This window comes from Meles meles, chromosome 6, assembly GCF_922984935.1.
Source record: "Meles meles chromosome 6, mMelMel3.1 paternal haplotype, whole genome shotgun sequence".
Taxonomy (NCBI): domain Eukaryota; kingdom Metazoa; phylum Chordata; class Mammalia; order Carnivora; family Mustelidae; genus Meles; species Meles meles.
Window position 1 is genome coordinate 34,873,461 of NC_060071.1, and position 20,609 is coordinate 34,894,069.

General features: G+C 43.4%; 2 protein-coding genes across 4 annotated transcripts in view; one reads left to right on the forward strand and one right to left on the reverse strand.

The window, feature by feature from the left end:
* Positions 1-8,134, forward strand: part of NPTN (neuroplastin) — a 69,768-nt gene extending 61,634 nt beyond the window's left edge. Inside the window, exons 7-9 of one of the 2 annotated variants that reach the window (XM_046007784.1) lie at positions 5,687-5,696; positions 6,500-6,574; positions 7,124-8,134. In XM_046007784.1, coding sequence (XP_045863740.1) covers positions 5,687-5,696; positions 6,500-6,560 — 71 coding nt within the window. In that variant the 3' untranslated portion in view covers positions 6,561-6,574; positions 7,124-8,134. Of the gene's footprint in view, positions 1-5,674; positions 5,697-6,499; positions 6,575-7,123 lie in introns of both variants that reach the window. The other variant, XM_046007783.1, reaches the window with a different exon arrangement.
* The window catches only part of REC114 (REC114 meiotic recombination protein), a 102,026-nt gene continuing 88,761 nt past the window's right edge, over positions 7,345-20,609 (reverse strand). For both annotated transcript variants that reach the window (XM_046007786.1, XM_046007785.1), the window contains 3 exons: positions 16,378-16,590; positions 11,425-11,514; positions 7,345-8,381 (listed from right to left, as the gene is read on the reverse strand). In XM_046007786.1, the coding sequence (XP_045863742.1) occupies positions 8,217-8,381; positions 11,425-11,514; positions 16,378-16,590 (468 nt within the window). In that variant the 3' untranslated portion in view covers positions 7,345-8,216. The remainder of the gene's footprint in view (positions 8,382-11,424; positions 11,515-16,377; positions 16,591-20,609) is intronic.

Sequence of the window (20,609 nt, forward strand, 5' to 3'; positions counted from 1 at the left end):
CTTCCTCAGCAAGCTGGATGCAGGAGCGAGGGGATGGCCGCAGGAAGCCGCTGGGCCTGTGGGAATAAATGAGCCAGTTCCCTGCAGGGGGAGCACGCCCCCAGGATTTTTACATTCCTTCTCCTAGGTCCACAGAACTGCTGTTCTATGATGTGAACTGCCTTCTTGGGATTTTCACACATGCGTACTATCTTTCCTATAGTTTTTTCTCTTTCCTGCTACAAATTAGGATTCCCAAGGCAGAGTACTTACATTTAGGCCTGAGAGTCAAGGGACGCTGTCTGTATTTCCAGCGTTGGCTCCCTAGGAGCACTTACGCCTCGGTTCTGCAAAGGCTTTCATCCCCTCAGAATGCTCTTTCCTTTGCAGAATAGCACCTTGCTCAGCCTTCTGTTTAGAAAGGTAGAGAAGCAAAGAGGTAGGAGAAGGCAAAGATGGGCTTCAGATCCTGATTTTTTATTTTAAGACAAGGCTGGCTGCCACTCTCTTGGCAGAGTGATACATTGGCTCAGCACGTCCCCATCTGAGTCTTCCTCTTAGGAAGCCACTTGGTTTATTACTAGGTTGTCCCCCCCTCACCCCACATGTGTGGAAGACATTTGGGTTAGATTTGAGAAATGGTTAGTATTGGTTTTGACAAGCAGACACCTACTTGGGGAACAGCTATTGTAAAACCAACCATCACCACCACCACCACCTAGAGCTCCACGGCTCATGAACGCAAGTGGTGGCCGGTGGGGTGGAAGAGCCATGTGTGGTCAGCAGATCTGAGTGGCTTCCGAAGGGAAGGTCCCTCTTTTAAGCGAAATTACTATAGACAATGGATGAATCCTACATGAAAGACATGGGTAAGTGCAAAGTAAAATCTTGCTCTGGTCTCTTAGAGGAACTATAATGCAAGCAGCATTTACTTTTCTCTTGTTGAATTGGGGTTGCAGACCTGGGGCGCTGGGATTATCGCAGTGTCTGCCTCCTCCCCGCTCTCTTCCCGACAGCCAGCGCAGTCCAGGCTCCATTCTCCACATCCCTGCCTTGCTTCTGCATTTCTGCACCAGAGTTTTCTCCCTTGTCTGCTGCCTCCTCTCCAACTCCTCCCTGCTCCTATGCCCCTTCATTTCTTGTCCCTCTGGAATTAATCATTAAAGAAAAAAAAGTCGATTGTTCTTCAGTGAGTTTTCCTTATGCTGTGGCTTTTTTCTAGCTAGTTTCCCCTCAACTCCTGTGCAGTCCATGTACGGGCCGCCCCCTCATATGCTTTCTCCCCACACAGCCCTCCCCAAGCCTACACGTAGACAGATGCATGCACTCCTGTGTGGAATGAAGAAGAGGGACTGCCTATCTGATACAAACTGGAGTTGTAGAGGTGATGAGTTTGTGTCAGATAACTGTCTGTGGAGCTATTGCTTATTTATACCATAGTGAAAATGGATTTTTTTTTAATATGCCTGACATGCTTTCTCTGCCAAAAAAAGGTACTTTACTATCAGAGAAGATGTATGATTTCTGAGTCACTGAAATTTTTTTTGTATGAGACAATTTCATGTAAAACTCACAATATTCCTATTTGGGCAGTCTGAGCTCTTGGACACTCAGCCCCTTACCAGAAAAGCACTAAGTGAACAATTTAAACAGTTTAAAACTGTACGCATGCACAAATTTGAACTTAGAGAGTTTAGTCTGAGTACATTTCCCCAGAAAAGTAAATACTGTTTCAGATTTCTCACATAGAAAATGCTTAGAGTTAAGGTTTAGTGGCTTTCAGCAGAAAAAAAAAGATATGTCTCTTAGTCTACTACAGTCTACCCAGGACACTTCATTTTTAAAGATTTTATCTATTTGTCAGAGAGTGTGTACAAGCAGAGGGAGCGGCAGGCAGAGAGAGAAGCAAAACTCCCCCCCTGGCAGGGAGCTCAATGCGGGGACTTGATCCCAGGACCCTGGGTTCATGATCTGAGCCAAAGGCAGGTGCTTACCTGACTGAGCCACCCAGGCACCTCTACTCAGGGCATTTTACAAGCGAAATGCACGCTAAGTCCCTTTAAGCCCCTGCTATGGTGTGTTTGAGGATCAATGCCCAATAGGTTGTCTTAAGGTAGATTATCTGCATATCGCCTTTTACCTTCAGCGTTTTTAGTAACAGATGAATCATGGGGTCAAATCAGAGTCTTCGTTTTTTCACTTTACTCACTTCTTGACTGCTTCTCTGAAAATGTTAAATGGTAATTATCTAAAAAGACTAGGTTGAGCCGGCATCCTCCTAGCCTTCTATCCGTCCTACAGCTCACATGCTTGGAGCACACCTTCCGTGTTGGTTCTCTGCTGACAGAACCCAGGGAGGGATTAGTGTGCGTTCGAGTATGCTTCAAGTCTGTCCTCCCCAATGCGGTGCGAGCCTGCCTCATTGTTGGGGCCTTCAGTTCTGCTGGACATTTAGTGACCTCGAATGAAAACAAGAAGAGCTGATTTAAGAAAAGAAGTGGCGGCATCAGAGAGTTTTCTGTTTTCACATTCAGGGGACAGTTTTTATTAGCAGTTCAACGGGACTCCTCCTCAAGTTACTGGTGGAGAAGATAGTTGGGGGTTTAGGGGGACCATTTTTAGTGGCTCTGATACATTCAAACTCTTTTAGACACTTTACAAACAAGAGCTTTTCTTATGTTTGAAAAATCTGTTAGTTGGGAACATGTGAAGCTTTTCAGCCGGCCGGGAATGCTGGAAAAGAAATGTGACTTTTTTAAATCGTCTCCTAACTAGGGGTCATCTGAGTCAGTAACAAGTTACCTTGTGGAGAGAATACAGTAGGACCAAATATGAAAGGCAACTGGATGTGGCCGTGAATCTCTCTGGTTTAATGCTGCTCTGTGGAGATGAGGCAAGATTTAAGCAGGTTTAGAAACTAGAAAACCCCATCCTCAGTGAGAGGAAGGCAGTGAAAAAGGAGCTTTGACCAGATAGTCAACTCTTGGTCACTTTGACTGAAAAGCCATCTTTTTCGAGGTGGTGCCCTATCAGGTAACGTGTTGTGTACTGGGCATCGCAGAGCACCTTCCAGACGGTGAGGCGATGGGATCTGGCGGAGTGAGCGCCATAGCACAACTAGTTGGGAAGATGGCAGTTCCACCAGGAACTTCACTCTCCTCAGACGGATTCCAGAAGCATCTTGTTCCCTTTCTCCCCAGTCCTCTTCCTCCCATCTAGCCAGTGGCTGTGAGTAATCCCAGGCGAAGAGGAGAGCCAGTTTAAGCCGCTATCTTTTGGCCTGAGGGTTTGGGGGTATGTTGATATTTGTCGGTTACTATGACTTCTTTTTTTTCCCCCCTCAATTGCATCAAACCCTTAAAACATGGTGGTAAGTGAGCGATATGCATGCTTTTGGAGTTTGTTTAATCTCCGCTTCAGTCTATACGATGCACAGTTCATAATGTTAACACTTTTCTTCAAGTTTACTTCATTCACTTTCACAACTAATTTGGATTTCAGTTTGCTGTTTAATCCTCATTTACTTTTTTTCGTACCTTTTCTTCTGTAGTTCTGTTCTTTCCTCTCTTCTGATTTCCCTGTTAGGGTCAGGTTGGGTTTTTTTGTTTGTTTTGTTTTGTTTTGTTTTGTTTTGTCTAACCTGTGAAGGGAGAGTGGTGCTGGAGATAGTCTCCGTCCAGGACAGTAGGAGACATGAGGCTGTTTTCTGGGTTCCTTGTAATGTGCACTGGGGGAGAGACGATGCGAGATCCAGACACTAGTGTGAGCAGCACCTGCTCCCACCTGCAGGCATGGCAGCTGCACCAGAGCCGCTGTTGCTAAAACCCCTACATGCAGCCCCTTGCACGGTACCAGCTTGTTGGGCTGGAAGATGACATTACTGGGCAGACAGCAGGGCCTACCCCTCTGCCACCAAAAGAAAGAAAAGCTTGCGTGTGAAGTGCCTGGGTCAGTGCGGACAGTGTCATGCTTTGAGGAGATTAGCTTGGCTATCGCGATTCTCCCTCCCCTGCTTTTTCTTTTCATGCTGGGTGTAGATTGGTGATATTCTTGTCAGTTATCTTGCTTTAGAATTTTCTGTTTTCCGGTGCAGAGCCAGAGCACTGAAACTATTCTAAGTTTGCTCCTGGGTCTTTTCCTTTAAGTCCCTGAAGTGCTTAGTTCCTGGCATGTAGCTGAGCTGGCTTGGCCTGGATGCTGAGAGCGTAGGGTGTTGTGGTGCCAGTGGATGTAGGCTGGGCTTGTGTCTCAGTCTTGGTTTGTCCCGTATATCTCCACTGCGTACACGGCACACAACTGTCTTGGGTGTCCTTGAGTCTTAGTTTGTTCTCTGTACCTGGTCGAGAGTGTACTGTTGTTTGTAGTAGAGCCCTGTGGACACTGGTGTGTCGCTAGCCTGTTGTTCTGGCTGACAAATCATTGGTTTGTGGTTAGTTTGTTTTTGTTTTTGTTTTTGTTTTTCAATCTTTTTTTGCTCCAGTCACTGTGTGTGCTGGCAGTGGCTTTGCCTCTCCGTTGCCTCGAAGGAACAGGTGGAGCAATGTCTCCCTGTGACAGACATTACTCCTGACGTGTGCTCCTGCAGATGCCTACACGGAGACTGTGACCTCCATAACTGCTTCATGTGCACCAAGCCCCCTTGTGGAATCCTGCTGAGAGTTTTTCTGGAAGCCTTCAGTGAAACCAAACTGTTCTGAATCATTTAGTCTACCTGACTTATGTAAAACAGAAAGAAACTAAGAGCACTTACTGTTCCCTCCCGTTTGTGGGCCTCTTTAAAACAAACATTCCATGTATGTACATACCTACCTAAAGGGGACCAAGTTGCCCTCAGTCCACAAACAGGAAAGAAAAACTTACAAATGACAATCATGAAATACCAATTTAAGAAGGCTTCTAAACTCAGAGAATCTAAGCTTTTTGGTTAAAAAAAAAAAAAATCTCATGGCTCATCTGGATTTTGGTTCTGGTTTTGGCCAGGGCTCAAGAGTTGAGCCTGTCTTTCTGTCTGAAGTCTTTTCTAGAGGGATGTCACCACTATTCAGCTCTCCCTGGTGTGTCATGGAACATCTGGTACCCATACACTTGTTGCGGGCATAGCCCGGCCGGGCTGACCCAGTTTTAGGTTGAACTATTGTGGCTTCCTCTTCCTCAATCTTTTCTCCAGATGGAAGACTCTCCTAAAGATTATAGAAGAGCAAGAGCAGTGTCCTTTGGGGAAGTGAGGATGTGTGGCTAAATGTATAGAACATACACATCCATCTACCTTGCAGGATTGAGCCAAAACTGTGCACGCATTCACCCCAAGAAAACAAACAGCAGGATTTTACAACTGAAATGTTGGTTTGTCTTCTCATCTATTTAAGAGTGAACCACTGGAACTTGGGGACAAGATGAGTATAATAATATTGCAGCCTATCTGTCCACTACAGTTGCAGTTTTTCATGACAAGCATTCAAAGTGTTAACTAAAACCATTAAAACAACATACCTGCCATTAAAAACTTGAATCTAGAAGTAATAACTCCATGAGTGTTTTTGCACCTCCAGATGGAATGGCCTTGAATAAATGCTATGAATAGCCATGTTTGCCACTTGCCATTTGCTGTTCTGTTAATTCTTATGTAGAGTCTCACGATTTTCTCCTTTCTTCTCCTGTCTCTCAATGGATTATTAAAAATCTGAACACCTTACAGATGATGAACCAGCTGGACCAATGTAAGTATTTTATTGGACATTGATTCAGTAGTTTATTTTGTATTTGCAGTGTAATCCAATGGAGTAGCAAAGGTTGTGGGGAACCAGTGAGTGGAAGTGAGTGTTGTAGTGTAGACCTCACTAGCCGCACGGTTGGGGCTGACCGACCATTTGATTCCCAGGACAGGTGGTATAATTTTGTTTTTTTCTAACAACATAAAGTGGAATGCCATGCAGGAATAAAGTTTTGTGCATCCTGTATGCTCAAATTGATGATGCGGGGGGCAATCACCAGTATGTATCAGAGACTTCCAGTCTTGTTCATCTCAAGCGGAACTGTAGCACAGGTAAGCTGCCTGGCTCCCTCAGCAGTTGCGTGTGTCCGAGGGAGATGGTACTGCAGGCTCTGAATCCGTCCGAGATAAGCAGAACCGCCTAGAGTTGCGGACCAAGGAGTGACAGGCAAACTGCTCAAGTTGGTTAAGTGCCAGAGGGCACAGCACTGCCCATATGTGATCATCTTTTATCATTTGAGAAGAGACTATGGTGTTCAGTAGAGAAGAAACTACAGTTTTTACCTTTATGGTAATTATAGTCCATACATCAGAGGGAAAGGTACCTGAAAATTCTATCTTGGGAGTCAGAAGGATTACTCGAAGATCTGTAGGCACTTTATGGAGAGTGTTTTTATGCATTAGTGTGCAGTAAAATTTCTACTTACACCAGGGATGGTAGTAAGTGAAAGAATCCCTGTATTTCCATGTGTTATAATTTCAAGAGTTGCTACTGACTTTAACTTTTATAATGCAATTTTTCCTCCAAAGGAAAACCAACTCCACCAACAATCACAAAGATAAAAACTTGCGCCAGAGAAACACAAATTAAATACTGCTTATAATGTAAGTATGGCCTTCTTTAGAAATCTTAAAAATTATATTCCAATGAATGTGCCTCTGTTGACCTTGCTACAGGTTCTTCAGTAGTTGGCATCACGTTGTGGGATCTTGGTAGTTCATTTCCGAGCAGCCAGTACTGATGGAATAAGTTCTTTCTCTGTCCTCCATCCAGTGCAGCCACTGGAAAGGAACATTTTCAGCTGTGTTGTTCCACATATCTCTATAAGTGCCGTTTCAGAGTATGTGTGGTGTTTTAAAAAGACTCTGCACCATTATTTAACCGTATCTTTAAAAAGAGGTAAAAAATGTTACCATATGTGGATTATTCCCAGAGGCCAGTTAATTCCACTTTGCTTTTGAGGGCCAGGCAGGAACGGTGGCCGGCACAGCTGGGCCGGAGTGCCTTCCACGTAGGCACATGGAGATCAGAATTTCACACCACATCCCTGAGCATGCTGTCTGAACCAAAGCTTTGTTTGATGTGGCACTTGGTGTAGTTCTTCAGTGATGGTGCATATTCCCTTTTAATTTCCACATACTGTCTCTTTACAGATCTTTAGGTTCCTGAAACTGGTGGCAACATGACCTGCTAAATTTTCTGCTTGGACCTCTTTGGTTCTCTCCCCTTTCAAGTGAGCAACACCACAACGACTGTCTAAAGCATGCCTTATTTAGCCTTTCCTGTAAGGGTGACCTAGTCAGGTTCATTTTAAACAATGCTTCAGTGTAGAAGGTGTAAACTATTTTGGGCTTGATGTGCTGTGAATGTTGCTTCTTTCCCCCCTTTGTTAAAATATTTAAGTAGAAGTGAAAAGGTCCTCAGGATCGGATCGTGCATGCGCCATTTTTTACTTAATGCAGCTGTTAAATTGGCAAAGCTCTAAATTGCACTGCTGCCATCTAGTGAAAACATTTTTGTAAAGAACAGCAAAACCTACAGATATATACAGTATATAAATATATATATATATATATTTATATTTTTGGGGGTGGGAGAAATCCAAAATAAAATAAATGCTTGTTTCATTTTTTAGCTGCTGATATTCATTCCTTATTGTATGTTGTCAGATGAGGAAATTGTGCAGTTCTGGTACATAAAGATGAGTAATATAAACTGAAATCTGTAGTTCTAAGGGCTTAACCTGCAACTTTGGTAAGAAGCTGGAACGCTCCACTGAATGGATATATTGAATTGCAGTATATATGTATGATTGCTTTTTAAGTGATTCTTTTTTGTTAAACCATGTAAATTCTTAAATCCTTTTGCACTGATGTGTTGAACCTTATTGTACATTCAATTAAGGCAAACTTTTATAATTTACCTTTTGTTTTCAATGACCTTGAAATGTTCTCGCATGGTATTCTATGCAACTCGTTCTCCTCCGGGGTTGACACTGTATTTTTCACATTGCTTTAACGGGTGAGTGTAGATTTTCTCGCCCGGCAGGGTTCTCATGCGGCGTGTAACCATAGATGCATGTACTTGTGTTTTGTGTTGAAGTGCAATGATGTATAAAAAAGTGGATTCACCTGTTTTTAAAAATAAAACATTGATAAAAGGTGTTTGGAATAATACTCTTTATTCTTGTATCTAATCTTAGGAGGAAGCACTTTCTCAGTGCTTTCAGCTTCCTTTGTTGGAGTGTTAATTTCTCAACCCTGTCAGCTTTTTGAGTTCCTTTTCCACATCTTCCACAAACGCGGGGAAATTCTGATCCATAAGGCACAAGCGTAGAAAGGGGCCTAACTCTTCTGTGTCCCACGCAGATTGTTCGCAGACCGGGAGCCGCTCCCCTGACACCAGGAGAGACTGTGGGGATTTCAGAAGAGTAGTTTATTAGAGAGTACAGCCAAAAGCAACAGCCTGAATAGAACACAGAAAAACTTTGCTTTAAGGAAGTATTAGGGAAACATACACCAAAAATTAGTGTTTACTAGCTTTAAAGGGTTCCTTTATATGACGTTTCTAAATATACATAGGAAGTGAGATCAACTTGTATCCCTGAGTATTTCAAATGTATTAATGAAATGATTTACAAAGTTAAGATCCTGTTTTAATGAAGAATACTGTGCTGACATTTGGTGGACTGATAAAGTCAATGAATGAAATGCACGAGCTTTGTTCATCTTTCCCAAACGTCACAGATGAATGGGTGTGAGCAGTTCACCGTGTGGGAAGTGGGTTTTGAATGTAATTAAAGTCACAAACTGACCATCCGAAGGACATAATTAACTCTCATGTCTCTTTCCAGTCTTACTCATGAAGTTGGACAGGGAGAGGAGCATGTAACTGTCACCACAATCAGGAGACAAGACCTTTCCATACCACTCCCCAGCCCAGAAAATGTCTTCATACCTCCACTCTAGTTGTCAAACATTGAACCCCTGGCAAACCACTCATCTCTTCTCCATACCTTGTAGCTTTGCCTCTTCCAAAATGTCACAGACGAGGTCATACGGTGTCGAGCAAGTTTTTCACTTGATGGACTGCCATCTGTATGTCTTTGGTAACTTGCAGTGTTTTAAAACCAGGTGAGTAAGTTGCCACGATTTCGATACGAGAGTTCAAATTAAAGTCTACTGGACCTGGCGGTCTGGACGGTGCAGTGACACTGGAGCCCACAGCATCACGTGAGCCTGTGGGCTCCGGCTCTGCGGTGCTCCCTCTGCGCTTGCTGCTTTGACTCCTAGCACTCCTCCTAGGTGAGTGGTTTTATGCCCTTTCTATGGATGGCACGGTTTGGTGTATGTGTATACAACTGATGTTTCCCTAGACATGATCTGTAATAGACATTTACTTTTCTAAATTCAAACCAGCTTTTCAGACTCTACGTCAAGAGAGAACGTGAAAGTAACACGGAGCCCTGCTCTCCAGTGAGAGCCACTGTTAACAGGTTAGTGTATCTCCTTCCAACTTTTGTTTGTATTCACAAGAAAATCAACCATGCTGCTTTGTAGCCTTCTTAGAGACTTACTGTACTGCTAATACTGTTCCATGGCAATAGACAGGGATATGTATCACTTTCATTGGCTGCATTTTTATCCCACTTACGGTTATGCCACACTTAAAACCACTTAGGGTCCTATTAGTCAACATTTATGTTTTTTCCGATCTTGTATCTGTGATCAGCACTGTGAAGGGCATCCTTATATGCATGTTTGTGTAGTTGAAATGGAATTACAGGTAGTAAGAACATGAAATTTCATCTATATGGCTACATCGGTTTCTAAAAGTTTTACCCACTTACCTTCATGGAATGTCTTGTCTAGAAGTTTAGAGCAAATGAATAACCTGTCTGAGTGGCCAGCCTGGTGCTCTCTCGTTTGTACCTGCTTCCATACTATGTAAATATGCAAATACTTACATATGTTTAGTTACTATGTAAATAAATTGGGCTAAGATATACCTTTTATAGCAACTGACATTTCCTAAAGAAGGATATCACATCGTACCCTGTTTCCATGTTTTTTTGTGTGGCTCTCCTGTCCTCAGCTGCTCATTCAGTTACTCTCCGGCCACAATGCAAATAGGAGGCTATATACTGGGGCACTGTGTAGCTTGATTTGCCACTGGACAGAAGCGTTTAGGTCTGTGTTTGCTTTGGTTTTGGTTTTGTTGTGGTTGCTTGAGTTATTAAAAGGAATAGACATGAATTCTTAGTCTTCTTTCCTCTTAAGTTTTTTAGTTCTGTGACTGTCCATGTTAGTTTTTTTTTTTTTTAAAGATTTTATTTATTTATTTGACAGAGAGAGAGATCACAAGTAGGCAGAGAGGCAGGCAGAGAGAGAGGAGGAAGCAGGCTCCCTGCGGAGCAGGGAGCCCGATGCGGGGCTTGATCCCAGGACCCTGAGATCATGACCTGAGCCGAAGGCAGCGGCTTAATTCACTGAGCCACCCAGGCGCCCCTGTCCACGTTAGTTCTATGAGTTAGTAGTGATAAGCCAGACAGAGAAAACACCAGTGTTTTCTGTTTCATACCACTGTTAGCACAGTTCAATAAATACATTTAAAAAGAAAAACAGGGGCGCCTGGGTGGCTCAGTCAGTTGAAATGTCCGACTCTTGGTTTTGTTTCAGGTCATGATGTCAGGGTCCTGGGATCCAGCCTAACAGTGGGCTCTGCACTTAGCGTGGAGTCTGTTTGAGATTCTCTCTCCCCCTCTCCCCATCCCCTACCTTGTACGTGCTCTAAAATAAATTAAAAAATAAAATTATCCTTGCATACTGATGATTTCCATGCAGAATTGTATGGAAGGCAGTAGCTGTTAGCCTGACTGCATGCTGTCCAGCACAGCAGGGAAACACAGTGAGGAGACAGGTCTCCAGGAGCTTCCAACAGAGTAGGCATCAAGTGACCCCGAATTTGAATGAACAGATTTTGTGGGATTCTTTGGTAATAGCAAACTGCAAGGGGAGGGAGGAATGTCTGAAAGCTAGTCTGTGCGAACGAGGTTGAATCCTCCTGGGTTTCCACACATCCTTAGCTGAGATCGTAGCACCGGAAGTTTGTCCCTACAGAAACCATCACTGATCTGATTCCAAATTCATATTGATATTTGTCTTAGACTAGTTCTCAAATTTCATGTCCAAAGTTAAGTGGAAGTACTTCCCTCTACTCTTCCTTTTGGGGAAGTGGTAATTAAATCCGTTATCTCCCACAGTGAACCGCTAAGGCCACAGGCACGGCCTGCCCTGCCTGCCTTTCCCCAGAGGCAGCTCTTCCATCGGCCCAAGCGCCCAGTCGTCCCCAGCTTCCACACTAGCATCTTAGCTTACTCTTCCACAAGGGGTGACCACGGGGAAGCAGATTCCTCAGGATCACTGTTTTCATGACCAAGGAAAATAGGCTCTACCTGAGCTAACCGACTCACTGAAGTCCTTCCTCCGGAAGCGCTCGTGCTGGCTGGTCCACATGGCTGCGGCTTCTCCGGCTTCTGGGGTGGCTGCAAAGATACGGCTGCAGTTAGGGGACGAGCTGAATGTAATCACAAATGCCACCGGCCATCACAGGAAGTGGCAGCACGTCTGCTTGTGTAAAAAGAAAGTGTCAGTAAAGGGCATAAAGTCATCACCCATGGAGTCTGCCCGGTTTAAGCTGGGCGAGGGAGTACAGAGTACAGACAGTTTCAGTCTGAGGCTCCCCGCGCTGTGCCTGGTATGTGTTCCTCCATGTCTACTACTAGGCTGTTAGGACTTCTCACTGTCCAGCACCACCATGCGCTCCAGGCTTTAGAGGCCTAGCTCATGCCCACAAGCTCGTCCCACAGGGCAGGCGACCTGCCCAGCTTCTGGTAATGATTTGTTCTTTTCTGAGAGTTATGACTCAAGTAATACATCATCATAGCAGAAGAGCAAACCGGGCAGGGGGAAGGGGGGCAGCGTGTGCGGGGAACGGGACACCGTGTAATTTCAAGATAACCATTTGCTTTTAATAAGACTTAATATCTTTTTAGATATTCTAAGAGAATGCGTTCTTCTGAGTAAATAACAAGATATCTTCAACAATGTGTGTGCCTACTAGACACCGGGGTGAGAAAGGGAAAGGGCCACAGAGAACAGGGCAGAGGCCCAGCCCTCAAAAACCTACAGCCCAGTGAGAACCTAACAAGTGAAACAGTGGTTATAATGCAACCCAAGCGGTGCTAGAGTGGAAGCAGATAGAAGACTTCAGGCTCTGGGTGGGGGGTGAGCCATAGGGAGGCTATATGCTAGGCAGGAAGTAGGAGATGCTCCAGAATCCGTGCATTTCACAAGAATCTACAATGTGAGGGGACTGTTTGGGTAGAACACAGGAGGTGGGTTCCAGGCGAATAAAATCCCAAAAGGCTTGGAAGGCTGCTTCTACCTAAAAGCACTGTTTCCAACGCCCTGCCCCCTCCTTCCTAGTCACACACCTGCAGGTCCACCTAGGCTCGGACCACCTGTGGCTCTTGCACACAGGCGTGCCCACCTGAGGTGTGAGCTGGTGGTGCCTCTGTCAGCAGTATGTTCTGGCTGCCAGAAGTCAGGGGGTGCCAGATTTTGTCTCCTCCTATGTGGAAGGTGACCGTCACTGGTCAGTAGGTATTCAGAAAAAAAGTACATCTGGAAGCATCAAAAACGGAAGATAGGGTGACAGGGAGTAAGGAACAAAGAGAAAACTAGTCAAGAATACTAAAAATGACAAAAAGGTTGAGGGACTCAAATGAATCAGAAGTCCGTAGGTAAAGCCCCTTTCTCTGTTCAGTTTCCTCACGTGTGAAAATAAAAGTCAGACTCTCCTGCCTGGCATGGCATGCCTGGCTCCAGTATGTGATGCTTTCCTACGATATATACCAGCTCAGCTCACATCATGTTCCTCAGACACCTGGGACAGACATCAACCAAACGTGGTGTCGCATAAACACTGAACAATAGCCAAGTGTGAGGGTAGCACCTGAGCCTAGTAGGGTGGCTCAGGTTTAGACTGTCCTCCACTCATGTGTGTAGACTTAGAAGGTTCTGTGCACACAGTAACTTGCTGTTTGCTTCTTCCAGACTTGTACTGACGAAGAGTTCACCGAGCAACTACCATTCTCTTTACTGTGCCCCTCTCTTCGGGGTGGACTGGGTTGGCTTAGAAACTCTCAGGCTGAGAAACACTTAGTTAAGCCACAGTTAGCAAAATGACAAGGCTGAGGTAAAGTAAAAACAAAATTCTCTGGGAAATGAGCTTGAAGTAGAAAGACATGGAATTATCTCTACCTGCAAAGAAGGTACTATTTCAGACCCCCCCAAATATATATAGGTATATGATGTGCATGTATATATACACACGTATGTACACACACGCGTATACACACACATACATGTGTGCATGCAGTTATTAGGGAGATGACACACCTGAATGAATACAAGAGAGCAGCATGATGACTAGAACTTGGCCACAGCTTGCAACTCTTTAAGATGGATTCTGAGAAAGGGAACATGGTACCACATTTGCACAGCAGCGGCTATGGGCAAACCTGGGAAGGTTTTGCCATTAGGAAGACTAGATGTCTTCCTAGACTTCACGATGTCTACACTGTGGTAAATTAATCCAGTGGTTTTACTTGTCTTCTGCTCTGCAGCTTCAGACACTCCATCTTATTATGGCCCCTTTGGAGTTGTGATCCTGGCTAACTTGTCCATCTGCAAGGGAATGATCTGGGTGGGTAACAGTACTGACAGTGACGGTCACGAGTAACATGGTTTAGATGTTTGCCAGGTGTTGGACTACATCTCTGTGTGTGTATATATATATATATATATACACATATACATACATAAACATAGAACATTTCCATCTTGCCGTGTTACAGATGAGGTTCAGGGACTCCCACGAGATCACACAGCCACTAACAGGGTCAGGATTCAAACCCAGATCCATTTTGATGCCACAGCCTGTGGTCTTTGCACAACATCACATCTAACACCAAACAACTACAGTTTGGAAAAGTCCCTGAAGACAGAATCAAGAAAAGACATGAAAAATTTCTAGCCACTTTGCGGATATTTCTACCTAGATATTTGGGACCAACCTTCGAAATCGGAGAGGTAGAGCCTCCATCTGCTTCTGTAGTTCATAACCCTCAGCCTGTGTTTGCGACTCCGTGCTGTAGCCTCAGTTTATCTTCTTCTATTCAGATAACTGTGTAGCCTGGTTAGGTTCTAGCCTGATGCATCTTCGTTGCCCTTTATAAGGCATTCCAGACTACTTCCCAAATTCTAGGAGCCTATTTGCTTCCTGTCCCATCCCATGCACTGGGTACCATAATCTGAATCTCATAATGGATCAATGAAACCTACAAAAGAAGATATTCTATTTAGGGGGCAAAGGATCATGAGCAATAAAGTACTAAGTAATAAACCACTCCATTCCATTTGTAGGGAAGGGATTCTTAATACACCGGGAGCTGATGTGGCAAAATGCTTGAAACCAGATCTAGGGTTTGTAAGAAATGGAGCTTTAGCATGAAGACATCTTCTCAAAGAAGGTCAGGCAGAAACAAATGAAGGGAAAGAATTCTAACAGAGGAAGTCAGCACTTGTTCAAAGAAAAAGACCTTATGAAAAATACTGTAAATTTGTGTTCACCCTACATAAATTCTGAACCAGAAACTTGGTGGCAAACAGCAACAATGAACCGTCTTGGCCCAGTGGTTTAAGGGCTCTTACAGGATGAAGGGAAGAAAGCCATGTTTGGAAAATAATTTCTCAAAGTAGAAAATTAAAAACTCAGCTTGAAACTGGAATTTCATCTCAAGAGCACAGGTAGATGCTTATGCTAACATTTGGGATCAGGCCAACGAAATGCTAGAAAATGTCCTTCCAGGAGAAATTCTCAAACAGTGATCCTCCAACTTATGATCCCAAGACCCCTTTACACATAGATAAATTATTGAGGCCCTCAGACAGCCTCTGTTTTGGTTTCTGATCTGTTAAAAATGGAAACAATAATTAAAAATACTGAGTCATTTAAAAAATGAACCCATTATATGTTCTTAGAAATGTTTTTATGAAAAAAATATTTCCTAAAAAATGTCATGATTTTGCAAATCTCTGGAATGTCTTGCTTAATGGAAGACAGCTGGACTCTATCTCCTTCTACATTCAATCTGTGGCTTTGGATGAGGTACATGAGGAAACTCTGGCTTCACACAGCTATGTAGGTAGAAAAGGTGGAAGTATCTTAAAACCCCCTTTTTAGATAATGATGGATCTTCTTTTATAGAACATTAAAACTCAACAAAAGATAGGTTCTTAAAAGTTAGTTGTAACACAGTCTGAAATCATAGGGATAAACTTGTTACACTTTCTATTATTAAAACCACGAGACTATTTTGTACACTTTAACCAGATCTCTATCCATGCATGATTTTGTAGCATTGTGGATTGGTCACTTGGAAAATACTGGTTCACCGGACTATACAGATCTTCCAAAATGTTGAAACTTTTTGTCATATAATTATAGCTAAAAAAAGAAACACACCCATGTTCACAAGTAGCACTATCAGAGAAGTCGGCTGGGTCGGGAACTGTGACAGCCCAGCAGCAGATACAAGTTTTTCCAAGATTCCAGTCTTCACTTGAGAAGCTTATTTCATCACTGTCGATAAATACTATTAGTCGTTTTCCGATAATGACAGGCTCACTTTATTTGAGAAAATGCCCACCGAATACCAGGTTCACCTGGGTGGTGAACCTGGGCTGTGGCAGTCTGTCCGCCGTTTACAGTGCTAACAGTGCTCCAGGGGCACTCCAGAAGTGGGGCTGATTCAGGGCGCAGTGGAGAGGCTCAGGCGCCTCCCACCTCACTTCCGAGTGCAAGGTGGGTGCGTGAGTTCTCGCCGCCAGTGACTGTGGAGGACTGTGCTGACTCCCTGCCCGGTCTGATGTCACTGCCTTGATCTGTGCTAGGGTGACAGTAGCGTTGCTCACAATTCTTTTGTCAAGTAATGCAAATAAACAATGAAAAGGGCAAATAATGTCATATTATTATAAAAACAAGGATGACTTTATGAACCCCTGCAGAGGGTCTCAGGGAAGAGTCCAGGGGCCATACATTGAGGACCACGGTCTACAGTGACACCCAGAACACAGCCGGGACTCCTGGCTGCTCTAATTTCTAGGATGCTAGGTAGCTACAGTGACGATCAACCTTCAATTTAAGTAAGTCACTTAACATTAGGTACCTTTTAACCTACAAACCAGACAGACTCAACAAATTCCACTGTGATTTTGCCCCCACCCCTTAAAAGGAATACCTCGTCAGGTTTCTCCCAAAGCCAACACACTCGCCTACTTACCCCCTGCTGCAGGGGGACGCGCCGCACACAGTCCTTCCCTTGGCTTTCGCCCGCTGTCAGCGGGCCAGGACTTGGCGGGAGCTCCTGGCCAACTGGGTCAGGCACCTGCACCGGCACGTACTGGGCCAGCTTCTGCACACAGCTGCAGCAGTGTTCCAGCGCCTGCTCCTTGGACCCTCCACTAAACTGTACCCGGAACATGCGGCTCTTGTTCTGTAGGACAAATCCAAAGTTAGCCTTAGTAACCCTCGTCATACACTTCCTTACTGTGCCGTCTTCTAGGGAGTGCTTCCCTATGCTTGCAGGGGACAGGTGTGGACAAAGGAGCAGTTACTCCAGATTGTTCTTGTGGGTAGAGAAAAGCCAGTAATTTCCTTTCTTCCCCCTTTGGGGAACCACTCCAACTAAATTCATCTCCTTCAGGGAACTGACATCAGCAGGAATGGAAACGCCCATATCATGAAGACCAGGAAAGTCACAACTGACTGCAGTAAAAGATCAGTGTTTTGTCTTACTTTGGAATAAAAATTTCATAGCTTCTAATTCCTTAGGTGGAAAATCAGTGCTGGCTCAACAAAATTTTTCTAAACCTAAGTATATAAAAGAGCAAACCAGGGAGATGGCACATTAAACCAGTGAAGCTGACCAACAAGACAGGGGAACAGGAGACAGGCAGATGCGAAGAGTGAGTGAATCACGCAGTCGTAATCTGCAGGGCTCCAGATCCAGAACGAAGCCAGACTACACACAAATCCTGTGTTGCCTCTCATTGGCTGTATGAGTTCCATTCCTCGGCAGATCAGCTAATGTGGGCGAGATGCAGTTAATGTTGTAAAAGTTTGACAACTGCATCGAACTTATTTGACTGAAGGTTAAAAATAGAGCTGTATTGTAATAGTAACAACAAAAATAAACCCGTTATTTTAGTAGAAGTAACTTCCTGTTTTGCTAGTCTAGTATTCTGCCTAGTTTAGAGGGGCTGATACGTACCAGACAGGGGTATGTATGGTGTGCCTTTGTTCAGGTCCTTCTTTAAAGTTATCCAGATGCTAACTTAGCACAGTAACAGTACTTTCTTTCTATTTATTATACATGAATCACTCTACTAATGGGAGAATGTTTCCAACCACAGCTAACAAAATCCTTTTGAGTTCCCACAGGCAAAAGTCCCTTGGTTTGCCTGTTCCCAATTGGTACTATTTAAATTTTTTAGATAAAGCCATTAGGCAAAGCCACATGTTTACATTACAGAAAACTCTGGGCATGTCTAAGTGATGAGGAGGCATCGTGTTTAGAAGAATGGACACTGCTTCCACTTGACTGCTACTGTTGGGTCCTCTTCATTTTGTAATTCATTTAATCTTTGTCCTAAGTGTAAAATAACCCATTATCACTGCCCTTACAACAATGAAAAAATATGAAAAGGGAATACTCTAATATATACTTATCTTAGAACACACTTATCCATTGTGGGTTATGTATTACACAGATATGTTGGACTATACTACTGTATAGTAATCTAAGGAATATAAAACTAGAAGTTTAGGGGCGCCTGGGTGGCTCAGTGGGTTAAGCCTCTGCCTTCAGCTCAGGTCATGATCCCAGGGTCCTGGGATCTAGCCCCACATCGGGTTCTCGGCTCAGCAGGGAGCCTGCTCCCCCCCCACCCCCGCCTGCCGCTCTGCCTGCTTGTGATCTCTAATAAATAAATAAAATCTTTAAAAAAAAAAAAAGTCCATTGTTCTTAATGACTGAATAGTCCTTTATTTAACTGGCCCCCTAATGACAAACATTTAAGTTATTTACAGCCTTTTGTCCTATTATAAACCACAGAGCTGTGGTAGGCATTCTCCTCCAAATTTGCCTGCTCAAAAGGTCTTAGTATTTTGGTACCTAATGCGTAACTGCTCTGGACAAGATACTATCAGTTTACGCCCACTGTGCCCTCCACACTGGAGATTCTTATTCTTTTAAACTTCTTTATTCTACTAGGTTAACATAGACTTTTTATTGTAGAACTTCATTTCTTTGATTACAAATAATGTTGAATACTTCTACTTATTGGTCCCCTGTATTTTTCTTTTCTGGATTGCGTATTCATTTCCTTAGCTATTTTTCTCTTGGATGAATAATCCCCAAATTGTCAAGAGAAACTGAAAGCTGATTTTCCCTGAAGAAGGACAAAGAACTGATAAGAGACCTATACATTCCATTTTCGGTAATTCTAGGAGTCTTTTTTGTGAAATTGAGCTGCTTTCCTGTTTACAATTAATAAGCCGTTCCCAGCTTACCCTAGTTTAAACTCCATACGAAGATCTCTACATTAGCTATTCCCATGCCGACTCTGTAAGTATCAAATCTTTGACAAGCAATCACGTTAAAAATTGTACCTCGGGGCTGGACAAAAGGCTGTGTACAGAAACAATTATTAAGTGCATCAGCAGGGCAACGATCTCATACCAATCATGTAGGTTTAGAGCTATCTGTATGTGAGTGTGCGTACGGAGGGGTCTAGACAGTTAAGGTTTCTTTAGAATGCAGTTCCAAGAATGACGGGGTAAGCTGTACAGGTGACAGCCTGACTGAAGCCTTGCTCCAAGTTTGCTGCTGTAAAATTCTCAGAATTTGAGCTTATCATCTGAAGCCAGAAATATCACCTCAGTGCATGCAGACCCAAGATAAAACTGAGGTGCATCAGGAAAAAAATGTGACAATGAGCTACATCGCCATCCCATGTCCTCAATGCCATGGGGTGCCACAGAGGAAAAGCTACCACCGGGTTAACAAAAAGGACTCCCGGGTTGAAAATCTTGATAAGACTTATTCTTATGCCATAATTAAAAGCAAGAAAGGGCTGCTTGTGGTGAAATGAAAAGTTTTCAAGTATATGCCAACAGCCACGAGCTGGCCTAAATATACAGTCTATCATCTAAGGGGATTAGCTCAAAATGACTGTTTTAAGTGATGGTTTACGTGTTGGGTTGTTCTCCCCTACTTCAGAACATTTAATTTCAAGTTATTACATTAAGCAGAAAACTCCCTTCACACAGACGCCTTGAGGAAACAAAAGTAAAGGCTAAGGGTTTGTCTCTTGACACTGATAATGTATTCACAAGAAAATCAGGCTCTACTTTCTGGGAGGCATCGTGCTCAGTAAATTCTGACTCACAGGTATGAAGAGCATCTGCGTTTGGTGATTCTCATACAGGCTCTCTGGCTGATGTCATACGGTACCAGCACACATGTAAGACGTGGGTCTGGTTAGCGCCACGTGGGAGGAGAGCCAAGGAGACACAAGGCCTCACCAACCTGCTGGGTTTTCCTGCTGGTTTTAGATTCCTTGCCCAGACCTGTTTGTATAAAGTTTCCCATCACCGCGAGGACACCCAACCAAAGCAGTTTTCCCCACCACTGGTAGAGAATTCCTCTGCCATAGAAACAGAAGGAGAGGGGAGTACAAAAAAAAGGACTGAATGAGTGAAGGGGCTTCAACACGTTCTTTGATTCTTTACTTTGCAACCAAGAGGCAATACTCCAAGCCTAGGCCAGACAAAATCATGAAAACAGGATTCAGTGAGTTCCTGGGGGTAAAGAGGAGAGTGGTTTGTTTACTCCTTTAAACCAAACTCCCTGCAGATAGGTAACTCAATGTTGACAGCCGATTAACCTGGAGCATTTTTATCAGAATTACTGGAAAAAAAGGCAGCCCAATTTGCAAATAAGCAGAACTTAAACAATCTGCTTATTTCATCCAGAGAGAAAAGAAATATAATCTTTTATTTACCCACAGGATTTAAGCTATATTTAATTGCTGTTAACAGAATGAAAACTTTATTTTCAAAACACTTTCCATTTGTCAACTTAATGATGTTTGTTACATAACACTTGGTTAACTAAAAGTTATCCAAGGCAAGAAACACCAAAGATACCCTTTTCCAGGTAAGGCCAAAAAAAGAATCTTTTGTTTCAATATTATTATACCAAGTCAACAGACCACAAAAAGGGAAAGAAAAAAAGACATGATCTTGATAAGGTATCAAAAATATTTTGATAAATCAATTTAATATGTAATCCTGATAAAAAGTATTAGTAAATAAAATTTAACTGAAAGACTATCTCCCTTACATGATAAAGAATATCTGATCAACAGCTAGAAATGTTCATAACGTTTAAACACAACTGTCCATTCAAGTCAACAAGAGGTCAAGGATGATATGGTATAATCATAGAAT